This window comes from Tetrao urogallus, assembly GCF_951394365.1.
Source record: "Tetrao urogallus genome assembly, chromosome: 3".
NCBI lineage: Eukaryota > Metazoa > Chordata > Aves > Galliformes > Phasianidae > Tetrao > Tetrao urogallus.
In genome coordinates this window covers 51,056,104-51,068,787 of record NC_136815.1, presented here as the reverse complement: position 1 = coordinate 51,068,787, position 12,684 = coordinate 51,056,104, and the positions used below count along the sequence as shown (strand labels likewise).

At 42.9% G+C, this 12,684-nt stretch overlaps 1 protein-coding gene across 1 annotated transcript; it reads right to left on the bottom strand.

Annotated features, from left to right (window-relative positions):
- Nucleotides 1-5,009: 5,009 nt before the first annotated feature.
- TUBB6 (tubulin beta 6 class V) lies at nt 5,010-12,370 on the bottom strand (the record flags this gene model as incomplete). The annotated part of the gene is made up of 4 exons (XM_079533360.1): nt 5,010-6,073; nt 10,529-10,639; nt 11,849-11,957; nt 12,314-12,370. The coding sequence occupies 4 exons, from the start codon at nt 12,368-12,370 to the stop codon at nt 5,010-5,012; spliced, it is 1,341 nt and encodes a 446-aa protein (XP_079389486.1).
- Nucleotides 12,371-12,684: the final 314 nt, after the last annotated feature.

Below are 12,684 nucleotides of genomic sequence, written 5' to 3'. Positions count from 1 at the left end.
GTACAACTGGACACCCAGTCAGATATCTTAAAATGTACTCATGGTTCAGTCTGGAACTTGCTCCTGCAGTTTTATTGGTCAAGTTTTTTACGGAGTTCTGTAAGATATTGAACATATGAATGTGTTGTGTAAATACAGTTTGAGTCAATAAAATCAGTACTTTTCTGAACAAAGTTTGTTTTTTCTTTTGCCAATTTCTTGATAACCGAATTCAGTCTAGTACGAAACTTCCTGAGTTTAAACCTTTGGTAAATTAGGGTAGCAAAATTGTGCTCTCACATTGCAAAAGCAGCCATTCCAAAGGTACTAAACCAGATTGTCTGAGTTTCATACTGGTTCGATTAATCTAAAGGTAACAATTCTCTCTGCTTAGTTTAATACATTGGTCTCAGTGTAGTAATCGACGCTGGTTTACCTGCTGTGTGCCAAGAGTGTATTTGTTGGAGAATTCAGCTGTTGAAAAGATAACTGACAGTCTCCCTGTCCCAGAAAAAGGGAGGGAGCATGATCTGGGGAGGGTGAGGGGTTGGGTTCTGTTTTGTTTTTCAAGAGGAGGGAGAAGGAACTGAACTTCTCTACTAGATAACATTCTTTAAGGCTTAACAGAGGGCATGTTAAGGGACTAATCAGTGATAGATTCCAGCTGCATGTTGCAACATGTTGGAAAGCAGGATGGTAAGGAAAGAAGGGTCTATGAAAGGTCAGACTTAACTGTCTGCCTGAGTTAGTTGAAGCAAATTGTTTATAGAAATGATTTTTTTTCTTTTTTCCAGTGATGAAGGTGTTGCTATCGATGATGTCCTCCTTCATTGCAAGCCAGGTAACAAGGGACACAGGGCACAGTAACTTAGGACTTTTTTAGTCATTAAGCAGCTGTTGTGTGCTCCTATTGAATTCCTTATTGTAGAATGAATATTTAGGAAGACACCCTGAATAAAACTAAACTTCAATTTCTGTATTACTGGTGTTAAAAGTTTAGAATGAATGATTTCTGCAACAGTAAGCTTTTGTTTTGTCTGAAATGTGATTTGACTAATAAAAGGTAGATTTACAGAGCTTTTACTGAAGTTTAGGCGTGATCACAAGATTGCTGATCCATTAGGAGAACAAGAGGGAGAGAGCCTCCCTTCCCCCATTAAAATGTGCAGCAGTTTCTGTACAATTTGCAATAAAAAGTTAGCAGACGTATCTAATGTACTACTGCAACAGTTTTGACTGCAAATCTCTTGCTCTTACTTCCAAGCAGAGCTGCTGGCGCAGAAACAGGTGCAGATCTTGGGTTGGCTTCAGTCCTCTGTGTTCATCTCCCTGAGACTTTACCGAAGTTGCTTCAGGACAAGATTGCTGTGTTTTTGTCACGTAATGAGTTTGTTGCTCCCAGTGCATCCTGTGACAGTGCTCAGGGAAGTATTTACAGCTCTGCAGAGACTGAGCATCAAGTCCTAGCTGTTGGGGCAGTTAACTCCGCCCTCATGTTTGTAAAACTTCCATCAGGCAGACATGGCAAAGTAGCAACCAGTTTATTTGCATATGGTGTAGTGTGGTATTTTACATGTAGCTGTACTTACTGCTGTTTGTTTGCCTCCCTATTTCCCATCTAGTGGAACACGTTTTTTTTTTCTATTTCTCACAGGCAGTTTGTAGCCAGTGCTGAGGACTAAATGTAGTTGCATTGTAGAGGTCTTAATTTCCTCATTCCTTATTTGATTCTTCCTCAAGCAAGCAAATGAAGAGACAAAACAAAAAACAAATGAACAAAAAAAAAACTAAACCAAACCCACAAGCCATGGCCATATACCCAAAATATCCTAAGTGAACTCTTTGGGGTGTTACCACCTGCCTGCAAAAGAAGTATCTCTCTGAGAAGTTTTCTCTTACTCCATTTATTCTGTCTACATGTATAGGACTTAAATCCCACTCACGTTTAATTGCAGCGTAGTTCATAAGCTTGTGAGACTGTAAGGGATACGGAAGTTCCTTTGCCTCTATTTTAGAGCATCAACTTACTCTGTGTAGTCTTACCTTGATAAGTTTTAGTATTTTGTGCCAAAAGTGGCAGAAATGTGCTGTGCCGGCATTTTGGATTCAAAACAAAGCCATGAAAACTAAATTAACCATCCGCCTAACCTGCTTCTTTAAAGAGAACGGTTAGCCTGCTCACAAATTTGAGACTTCAAAGTTTAGTCTGTGGTGTGGCTGCCAGTAAGGTCAGATTGTGTTTGTATGCAAATATTTAGCAGTGCTGCTTCAACTAGTAGAGGCTTGCGCAGCATGAAGGGAACTGAGCCTTCTCTGTTTGTCCTATTGCTGGGAAGAGGAGCAGGTCTGGCCCTCTTCCAGCCTTGACTTTGTTCACAGGAGGTGACCACCTTTTCCTAGCGAGAGAAGTGATTTCAAACTAGTGAAATTGAGAGCCTGAAGAGGTCAAAGTAGCTCATGCAGAGACAGTGGCAGAAACTGCCTGAATGCCTTGCTGGCTTTGACCAAAGCATCTTTGCAAAGGACCTGCTCCCTCCAGGTTAGGTGCTTGTTTCTGGCCTGGAAGCACACCTGCCCACTCTGTTTATAAGTTGTATTGATGGTGTAGGTTGTCATCTTTATTTATGCCTCCCCTTCCCCTTATTCAAATGTTGGCAGAAGTATTTGTGTGTGGGTGGTACTAAGAAACACCCTCGGGTCTGGCTTGATCTGGCATCGAGCAGCTGTGTATCTTTGTGTGACCAGATGCATAGCAGTAAAAAGGAGAAAATGAAAGCAGACCAGCCATGGGAAGAAAAGGAAAGGGTGACCGAGTTAAAAAACGTGGAGGGAAACCGAAGAAAGGAATGTGAAAAAGACAAAGGCAGGACTTGATAGGTAAATTTCAAAAAAAGAGAGAAGTTTTTAGGAGCAGAAAGTAATTATTCAAAATGAAAGGCAACTGAAAGAAATGTCAACAAACCTGTTGCTAAAGATTTTTGGTTTTGTGTCATAAAAGGAAGATTATTAGAAAATTACTTGAATGAAAAGGAAGCATTCCCACTCCCATGGCTCTTACTGCTTTCATGCAAGCTGGTGATGTTCTTACTGCAGGCTCCTTTGGCTGTTTGCTTTCTTCTAAAATTACATGGAAGATGTTTCCTTTTGCTCTAAAGGGGACATTCAGTTGTCTCTCCTAACTTCACACCCAACAGTTGGAATTAAACTCGTGAAAGAATGATTGAGTCAAAATAGAATCAGAGAACACTGTCAGTTATGGATTTTATGGGTTCAGAATCTGTATTCTGGATTGTGAGTCAATGTATGAAAAGCAAAGAAGCTGGTTCACAAGAGAATGCTCAGTTACTTAAGATTCCTGGCATTTTATGTTGTAAACATTTTAATTAATGATATCAGAATTCATGGCTGGGAGCTACTCATTAATTCTGTATTACAGTGAAATAAAGACCCAGAATTTAAAAGATGGCTGCTCCTCCTTCACTCAGAAGCAGCTGTGCCAGTGCTTTTACTTGTACTTGAACTTTCAGTTCCATGTAGAACAAAATTGACAGCTTCAGTGTGCGTGGTTTGCAGCTATATGTAAAATGCAATCATCTCCTTCCCTGAATCCCAAACTATAAATATTTTCAGGAACAATGGATCTTTGGAAAATATAGTTGTGAAGCATTGTTTTTTAAGTACTGAGCAAGGTTGCTGCTTAGAAAGTGCTTCAGAAAGCAAGACAAAAAAGAGCAGAGTCCAGAAACATATTAAGTTTGGATTTCCAGAAGGTTTTTCCTTTGTTTGCTTGTTTTGTTGCCTAGAAACTGACCTAAATAGGACACTCCATGTAGGCAGAGTGTTCTCCAGTGAAGGCTCTCTAATGGAGAAGGGCTGTTTAATTGATATGGCCAGAAGCACAAAGTATGCACAGAGAGTGAACACCCAACAGTCATTTTGTCAAGGCAGCAAGTCAGTTGTGCAAGACAGAGACCTTTCTGTTCCAGCTGCCATGTAAGCAGATAAATTGATGTTCATCTTTCATTTTGCCAGCTGTTTTGGTTACCATGGATAAATAGTTGTACTTTACTTTAATCTCAGTCTGCCCAGTGATTTTAAAACATCCATAGCACCCATAGGTGTGAACTTCAAACTGGGGGTAGAAAGATACATCAACATGTAGTCTCCTTTCCCACCATGCTGTGGAGAACATGAATTTCAGGTATATAGGGAAGGTGGAGTGGAGACAGGAACCAGACTCACCATTACCTGGTGCTGGCCAGAAAACCAGGGGACTGCATGATATTGTGCTTTCAGAGAGTCCTTAAAGAACATACCACAAGTGGACATATTTCACACACATAACCCACCATTACTCAGCAACAAGTGAAAAAGTCACATAGCATAAATTCAGCCCTTGGCCTGCAGCTCACTGGATATTTATACAGCATTGACTGCCCAGAACACTTTTGCTTGAGATGATACTAGTCTTTTTTATTTTGTTTTCAGAGAATTTGAATCAAACGTCATTTTTAATAGTTACTGTACAGAACAGTTAATAACTTTTTGTTCTTTTTTTTAATCAATAAATTCTTGTTCCTGGCAGTTCAGTATTGTATACTCAGTACAGAATGAATACTTCAAACCCACAAGATTTTCTTACTCATAATTGGATGAAAATAGTGCAGTTCTGTTTTGTAGATTTTCATGCCTGCATTACTTCTTTTTTTTGTAAAATATGGAAGACGAAGTTTGTTTGGAATAAAAGATCCCAACCTACCAATTTCTGTGTTCAGACTCTTAGACTAAAGTCTTACATGAATGCCTTACATTTGTCTCATGAATAGAAATAGCCTGATTTTCAGAAATGCAGAACGTCCTCAGTTCCCAGTGACCTCAATGGACTCTGAAGAGCAGCTCTAATATCTGAGTTGTGCTCCCTTTTCTCTCCTCCCCCCCCTCATTTTGAAGCCTAAATACAGATTTATAAGCCTAATTATTAGAAATCCAGATGTGAGAATTTGGCCTGGAAAATAGCATACCTAATTTCTTTATTCATTGATCTCTTCTTCCTCATCTTCAAATGTTTCTTCTCCATCATTTGCTGTAGCTTCCTGGTATTGCTGATACTCTGACACCAGATCATTCATGTTGCTTTCTGCTTCCGTAAATTCCATTTCATCCATTCCTTCTCCTGTGAACCAGTGGAGGAAGGCCTTTCTCCTGAACATGGCTGAAAATTGCTCAGATATCCTTTTGAAGAGCTCTTGAATGGCTGTACTGTTGCCAATGAATGTGGAAGCCATCTTGAGGCCACGAGGCGGTATGTCACACACTGCCACCTTAACATTGTTTGGGATCCACTCCACAAAGTAACTGCTGTTCTTGTTCTGGATGGCCAACATCTGCTCGTCAACCTCCTTCATTGACATGGGGCCACGGAAGACAGTAGCCACTGTCAGATATCTCCCATGCCTCGGGTCACAGGCTGCCATCATGTTTTTGGCATCGAACATCTGCTGGGTGAGCTCTGGAACAGTGAGTGCTCGGTACTGCTGGCTGCCTCGGGCTGTCAAAGGAGCAAAGCCTGGCATGAAAAAGTGAAGGCGTGGGAATGGGACCATATTCACTGCCAGCTTCCGGAGATCAGCATTGAGTTGGCCAGGAAAACGCAGGGATGTAGTTACCCCACTCATGGTAGCAGAAACCAAGTGGTTTAAATCACCATATGTTGGAGTGGTGAGCTTCAGGGTGCGGAAGCAAATGTCATACAAAGCTTCATTGTCAATGCAGTAGGTTTCATCTGTATTTTCAACCAGCTGGTGGACCGAGAGTGTGGCATTATAAGGCTCCACCACTGTATCAGAAACCTTTGGAGAGGGCATGACACTAAAGGTATTCATTATCCTGTCAGGATATTCCTCTCGTATTTTGCTGATGAGCAGGGTTCCCATGCCAGACCCTGTCCCTCCTCCCAGGGAATGAGTGAGCTGAAATCCTTGCAAGCAATCGCAGTGTTCGCACTCTTTTCTCACTACGTCAAGTACAGAATCAACCAGCTCTGCCCCTTCAGTATAGTGTCCTTTGGCCCAGTTGTTTCCTGCACCAGTTTGTCCTAAAAAAAAAAATATACAATTGGAGAAGAAAATATACAAAGTTACCAGTAGCATTTGGGCACCTCATGGAGTACATCACACCTTAAAAATGAGCTGCTAATAATCTGTCAGGTAGATAACACTGCTCTTCAGTTTTGCCTACAAATCTCTCTACTAATATCAACTTAAGCTTTTTATACAGACTCCTTTTGCCTCAAATCCTCCATAGTGTCCATTTATGCCTTTGGGTGACATTTTCTTTTTTGGAATTTAACTTTCCATAAATGCAAAGATGGCACTGGTTCCTTGTTTTGAAAGCTCTCACACTCCCAGCCCTGCTTATTCCATAAACATACAGAGACTGTTTATATTTAAATGCTTTCTGTTTATAGGGATCACGATGAATAAAAAGCTAAATCACAGATGCACATTTCTAAATGAAGGGTTCTTGGACTGCTCTCACATTTGCTCCTTTCAGACAGGAGGTACAGTTGTCATTCAAGGATGAGGCTAAGCTTCTGAAATAAGTCCTTTTTAAACTTACTATATCAAAAACTGTAACTTTTTCAATCATTGGTTATCTAGCCTGAATGAGAACACTGATCAACAGAAGCTCCATGAAAGATATTCCAAAAATTCAGGGGTTACCAAGTGCTATTTAACATCTACTGGTTTCCCTAGAAACTCACTACTCTTTGAGATCTGCAAAGCAACTTGCCAAATCGAAAAATGTACATTTCACAAGCCCTCATTTTCTCCCCCAGCTTCCATTTGCCTCTTATGTACCACTCAGGATGGATAATCTGGATTCCCTGCTACACCACTATTTTATTATTAGATACAGATTAAATAAGGGACCAGCCTTTAATACTCATATTCCTCACAGTGGCTACACTACATACGTATGTCATGCTACCAAATTCAGTCAGTAGTACTCTTGGAAGTAGTCATTGGAAGGAGCAATATTTTCACAATCACATATATCCACTTCCGCATGGTTCTCCAAGTCCTCCCTTCCTTCCTACTACCATGCCTCAATTCAATTCCCAATGTGCTGTGCTGGTGCCAAACATACAGTTCTGGGAAAACTGCTAGCTGGGGTATTGTTCAAATATGAGACACTTTATTTTCACTGCAAAAAAATGCTTGATTTCCTCAACATTTATCTGGTTAATTGTTCTATATGCTGCTTTGTTTTTCTCTCTTTGAATCTAGGAAGGTCAGCACTTCCTGTCCAGCTGGACAAAGCACAAAGTAATATCCTTCCAGAATTAAATATGCTTGCAACCACCTGCAGTGTGCTTGAGCTGATCCCCTAACAGATATCTGCACAAGCCAATGCTACTTCAGATGCAGAAGGATCTTAAAACCAAAATCTGAGTTTTTAGAATATGTTTTGCAGAACATCCCCTGTGTTGCCCTTCTCCACTGGGCAGTGAGAGAATAGGAGAGAACACAAAATAGGAGCAAAGAATTAGGAAAGAAAAAAAAAAAAAAAGGCAATTATTCTCAAAAATGTGGAAATTTTGTGTTCACAGGAAAAATAACCATCAGCAGCCTGACTAGATTTGCATTGGCTTAGTCTGCAAAATAAATTAGGAAGTACAACATGTAATACAGAAGTGGATCAGTCCTCCCTCAGGGCTAATTCACACCACAGGATCTCCCAGAAGCCCATTCGATCACTGTTCAAATTCGATCTATTGCATTCACACGGCCTTTGTATCTATCTAAACTGCAGTTTAACTGCAGCAGTGGCTGCCTACAACACCACTGTTTCCCTTCTGCCCATAACTATCAGTTGCTCATGTGTTAACACTGCACTCATCTACTAGGCAGCACCCACCTGGGGTCTCCTATGTTCTCTGTGAAACCCCAGAGGATGCCCCCCACTTACCAGGTACATACCAAAATTCTGAATATCACTAAAAACTGTAGGTTTGGCAGATCTTTGCTCTGTCCCACAAGCTCTGTTATACATGCAGCCAGCCTCCAGCTTCCGCCTCTTCTCACTGTTCACTTACTGAAATACAATGGAAGTCTACAAGAAGTAATCCCAGAACTAATGCTGGTACCTCCAGATCTTCCTACCACTGTTTGTTTCTCCAGTGCTCATGTGTAAGCTTGAGCTGCATGTGCACGGAAGCCATTTGTCTAACAGACAAAAAATAGCAGCTATTTTCTGAAAACTTATTCCTCTCCTTTTCTCTCTCTACTATTTTTTTACTCTCTTTTATTTCATGCTTGAAATAAAAGACAAACCTAGGAAGAGACACCGGTAGCTTGCATACTAATGCTGAGAAGACTATTGTGAAGGCCTTGGTGCAGAACATACAACGTGATTTAGAGAGGGAAAGACACTCCTTTGACTGGATAACAGCCATTTGTGTTTATCACCATCAGTTCAGACAACAAACCGGAGAGATACCTATCCAAGAAGAGCTAGCAAGGATGTAGGCAAAAATGGAATGAGAAATGCAGGAGTGTACTAATGAAAAATGGTCAACATAAACAGTTACATCAGACAGTTCATAACAGACACTGGTGGACAACTGTACGCCATTAGGGAGCCAAAAGACCCGCTGCTCTCCTACAGCAAATTCATTCCATCTGTGCTTCTTCACCCTTCACATCAGTATCCTGCAGCATTAAAGTACAAGGATTATGTCTGCTAGTCTCCTGCTAGCCTGAGCTAAAAATCCCTATATCTGGTGTGTGTGATCAGCTGCTTAACATAGCTGAATGAAATTCTCATTGATGGTGCACACCTACTTGTTACAGGTATGCACACATACACGTATATGCATGCAGAGACTGCAAACATCTCCATCAGAATGAGCCCTAACAGCCTGGCATACAGCAAGTATGGAACTGCCAGCCTCTGCCACAAAGTCCTTTGTGGGTCCAGGCTGGATTTTTAAAAGAGAAAACAAAGTGCTTTGTTGGCTTTTAATACAGAAGATCATTACTTCAGCACTCAGGCAGCCATTCTGCACTATTCAGCAGGTTGGGAGGACGGTGCCTGATGCTGGCAGGGCCCTCCGTCAGATACCAGTTCATCACATGCTGATGGTTCATTGTTAGCTTGTCAGAAAGGGAGTGCAGTGAACTGAACTATTGTTAAAGACACTAAATTGATTTTGCTCTGGTTTTACTGGTGATCTGCCAAACTGTAAAGTTCCAACACAGGTATTTCCAAAAGTTGTGTGAATTCACTCCTGTGGGGCTGCTGTGGTACACACAGGAGAAAGGGAGTAAAAGTAAAAACGTGAATATAGAAACTTGCCTCATAAGGCTGCCTATGACTTTTTACACCAGGCTAACTTGTACATATTGTAACTTAAAATGCTTTTGAATGTAATCCTTAACATCATTGCTACAGATCATATGGGAGAAAATTAGCAATAAAACTTCAGTTGAACTCTGTTAAAGAAGTCAGTTAAAGGCTTAATATGAATCTATGGCTTCTTATTCCCTACCTCACCAGAGGGAGGTTGAGCTACAGTTTACTTCATACCACCCAAACAATGTTTATCTTTTCTCTGTCCTTCCCTGGCACCGTTCCTTCTTTATTATATTAACACAATACACCAAAATAAGCTGAAACCTAAGCTTGCTTTGGCAGGAGGAAGAGCAGCTAGCGCAGACATGGAAACCAGAAGGCCACTGGAGCCCTTGTGGTAGCTCTCATTCAGGCTTCCTGTTTGAGTGGTTCTCTTGACTTTCACACACCACCTCTCCTTTAGTACTAAGGGACCAACAGCACTCCTGTACTTCTTAAGGATGCTATGAAATTCCATCATGGCAACAGTCACTTTTAAGCTTACATGGGAAGTACTACAGAAGTGCAAAGTAAAACGGTAAAAGCCAGAACAACCCTTTCCAAGAACACTGCAAAACCTGAAGTTCCTCCATGCTGTCAGATTGTTCCTCTTTGTGTTGGAAAATAACCCAGTAACTGGCTCTATGAGTGGTTTCCATTGGCCTCCCTTTAGTGTTAACTATGCTATACTGTAAGGCTCCATTGAAAGAGTTAAATTACACAGCCTTTAAACAACTTCATACTCATGCATTTAATGCGATTTCAAATAAAAAATAGTTTGGTTGGTTTGTGGTTGAGTTTTTTCCCCCCTCTGCTTTCCATTTCCTGCAGAATTTCCGTGCATTTTGTTGTAAATAATTGGTCTCAGGATTTCATTAGCATTCAAATATATTGAAAGTAGACGTACACTATCTGATGATTATCATAGAAAGCTTTCAGTAGTTTGCTAATTGAAGAAACAATTAACAGAAGAATGATTTGTTCAGTTAATGGGATCTTTTGGCTGACTTACAGATAACCGAAAATGGATTGTTAAGCTAATAAAGGTTTTGAGTATTAATAATACTTTGAAACAAGGAGGAGGCAATATAGTTTAAATGTTTTTTTAACCATTCACTTCTTTTTTCTTCCTTTGTAAGAAGCATCCACATACCAAAGATGAAATTATCAGGCCGAAAGAGCTGACCAAAAGGACCAGATCGCACACTATCCATGGTGCCCGGCTCCAAGTCCACCAAGACTGCTCTTGGCACGTATTTCTGGGCTACAATGAAAAATAAGCATGTCCTTAATGTTCTGGAAAATAGTGAAAGAGTTACAGTGTTTAACACACAGTTACATTGCTTACTATCAGTCTAATACAGATTGTACATAGATAAATATTTCCTATAGAGGAAATCATAGCGGAAGATGAATCCAAGCATTATATGCACAAAACAATTCCCATCGAACAACAGACTTGATAACTGGATGTCAGTGGAATATTACAATTTTGTAAGCATTTTGAGGATTAGACATAAAGAAGGGAAGTTTGACTACAAAAAAAAAATTTGAATAATAAAGTAAACAATTTTCACTGTGTGTAAGGGGTGAGTGGAGGGTTAATACCCAAATCATATAATATCATATAAGTTACATTGGACCCATAAGGACTGCGGGTCCAACTCCTAGCTTCACAAGGGAGCACCCAAAAAACTCAGACCATAAGGATGCTAAAACACATAACTTTTCATGCTTGAAGGACTCACCATCAATGAGAGAGCTATTTGGTGCAGGTGGCAAACAACTGATGAGCGCATCTACCACAAAGCACAAGAATCTGTACGTGGTTGAAACTGCTCAAGGAAACTAAGGTAAATAATACCATAGAATCCTAGAATCACCAAGGTTGGAAACGACTGCTAAGATCATCCAGTCCAACCATCCACCTATCACCAGTATTTCCCACTAAACCATATCCCTCAATACAACATTTAAATGCTTCTTGAACACAAATACATTAAGCTAAGCTGGACAGAAGACAAAACAAGTTCTTCCCAACGACCAAAGAACTCGCTGTCCCTATTTTACATAGCAATACCTTCCAACACCAGTCTGACTCAAAGGACTTCGGTGCCTTTAGCACCTTATTAATGAATCACCATTACCCACGCCCCAACTCTTTCAACCCACAGAACAAAACCTGCATACTACAGATAGGGGCTCACAAAATCAGCAGTTCAACGTGAGGCGACAGACAAGAGACAGCTGATGCATTAATCACGCGTTACAAGCGCGAACAGCGATTAACAAACTTCCACGCAGGCTGTGCCCCGTGAGACACTCCCTCCTCTCCGCCTGGGGAGCGGAACGCCAGCTGATGGCGGGAGGAGGGCGGCCAGAAGCGCTTGCAGCTTACAGAACCGCTCTCCCACATTCCTGGCTCCGTCCTCACGGAGCCCGTCGCCCAGCACCCTCCCCGCCCCACACTTACAAGATGATTCGTTATAGTAGACATTGATCCTTTCCAGCTGCAGCGCTGAGTCACCGACATAGCCTCCGGCTGGGTCAATGCCATGCTCATCACTTATCACTTCCCAAAACTAGGGCAGGAAGAAAAAAAAGAAGAAGAGTGTTGGGAACTCCCCCGCCGAGATCTGTGTCCCTGCCCCAACGGCCACGCAGCGCGGCCCGGCCCGGGGCAGCTGCCGGATTCCAGTCGCTCCCGGCCCCTCCCTGCGGCGCTGCCCGACAGCGCCCGGGGCGGCACAGCTGCGAGGGGCTGCGAGGGGCTGCTCGGCTCCCAGCCGCCCCACGCCCGCCGCCCAGCCCCGGCCCGCCCGCTTTGTGAATAGCCGTGAGAAATCCCGTCGGTTTCAACGCTCCCCGACGCCTTTTTCGGACGGCCGCTGAACTTCCCTGTCCGCCCGGAGCGGCGGGAGGGCTCCCCTCGGCTCACCTTGGTCCCGATCTGGTTGCCGCACTGGCCCGCCTGGATGTGCACGATCTCCCTCATGGCGCTGTCCCGTCCCGTCCCGTCCCGCACCGCACGCCCCGTCCCGCCCGCTGTCCCTCCGCGCAACCCGGCTCTGCCCCGCGCGGGCGGCGCTTTATGGGCTCTGAGGCGGCGCACCCCCCCCCATCCCCCTCCCTCCCCTTTCCCCGCCACCAGTGCCAACGGCCGCCCCCTCCCGGGACCGCCCCACCCGGCCCTCGGGCGATGGGGGCGCGTTCCGTTACCTCCGGGGAGCGGGGTGGGTGGCTGAGCGGTGCTCCCGGCCGACACGAGCGGCAGCCCCTCTGTGGGAGCCGGAGTTGGGTTGTGCGTCC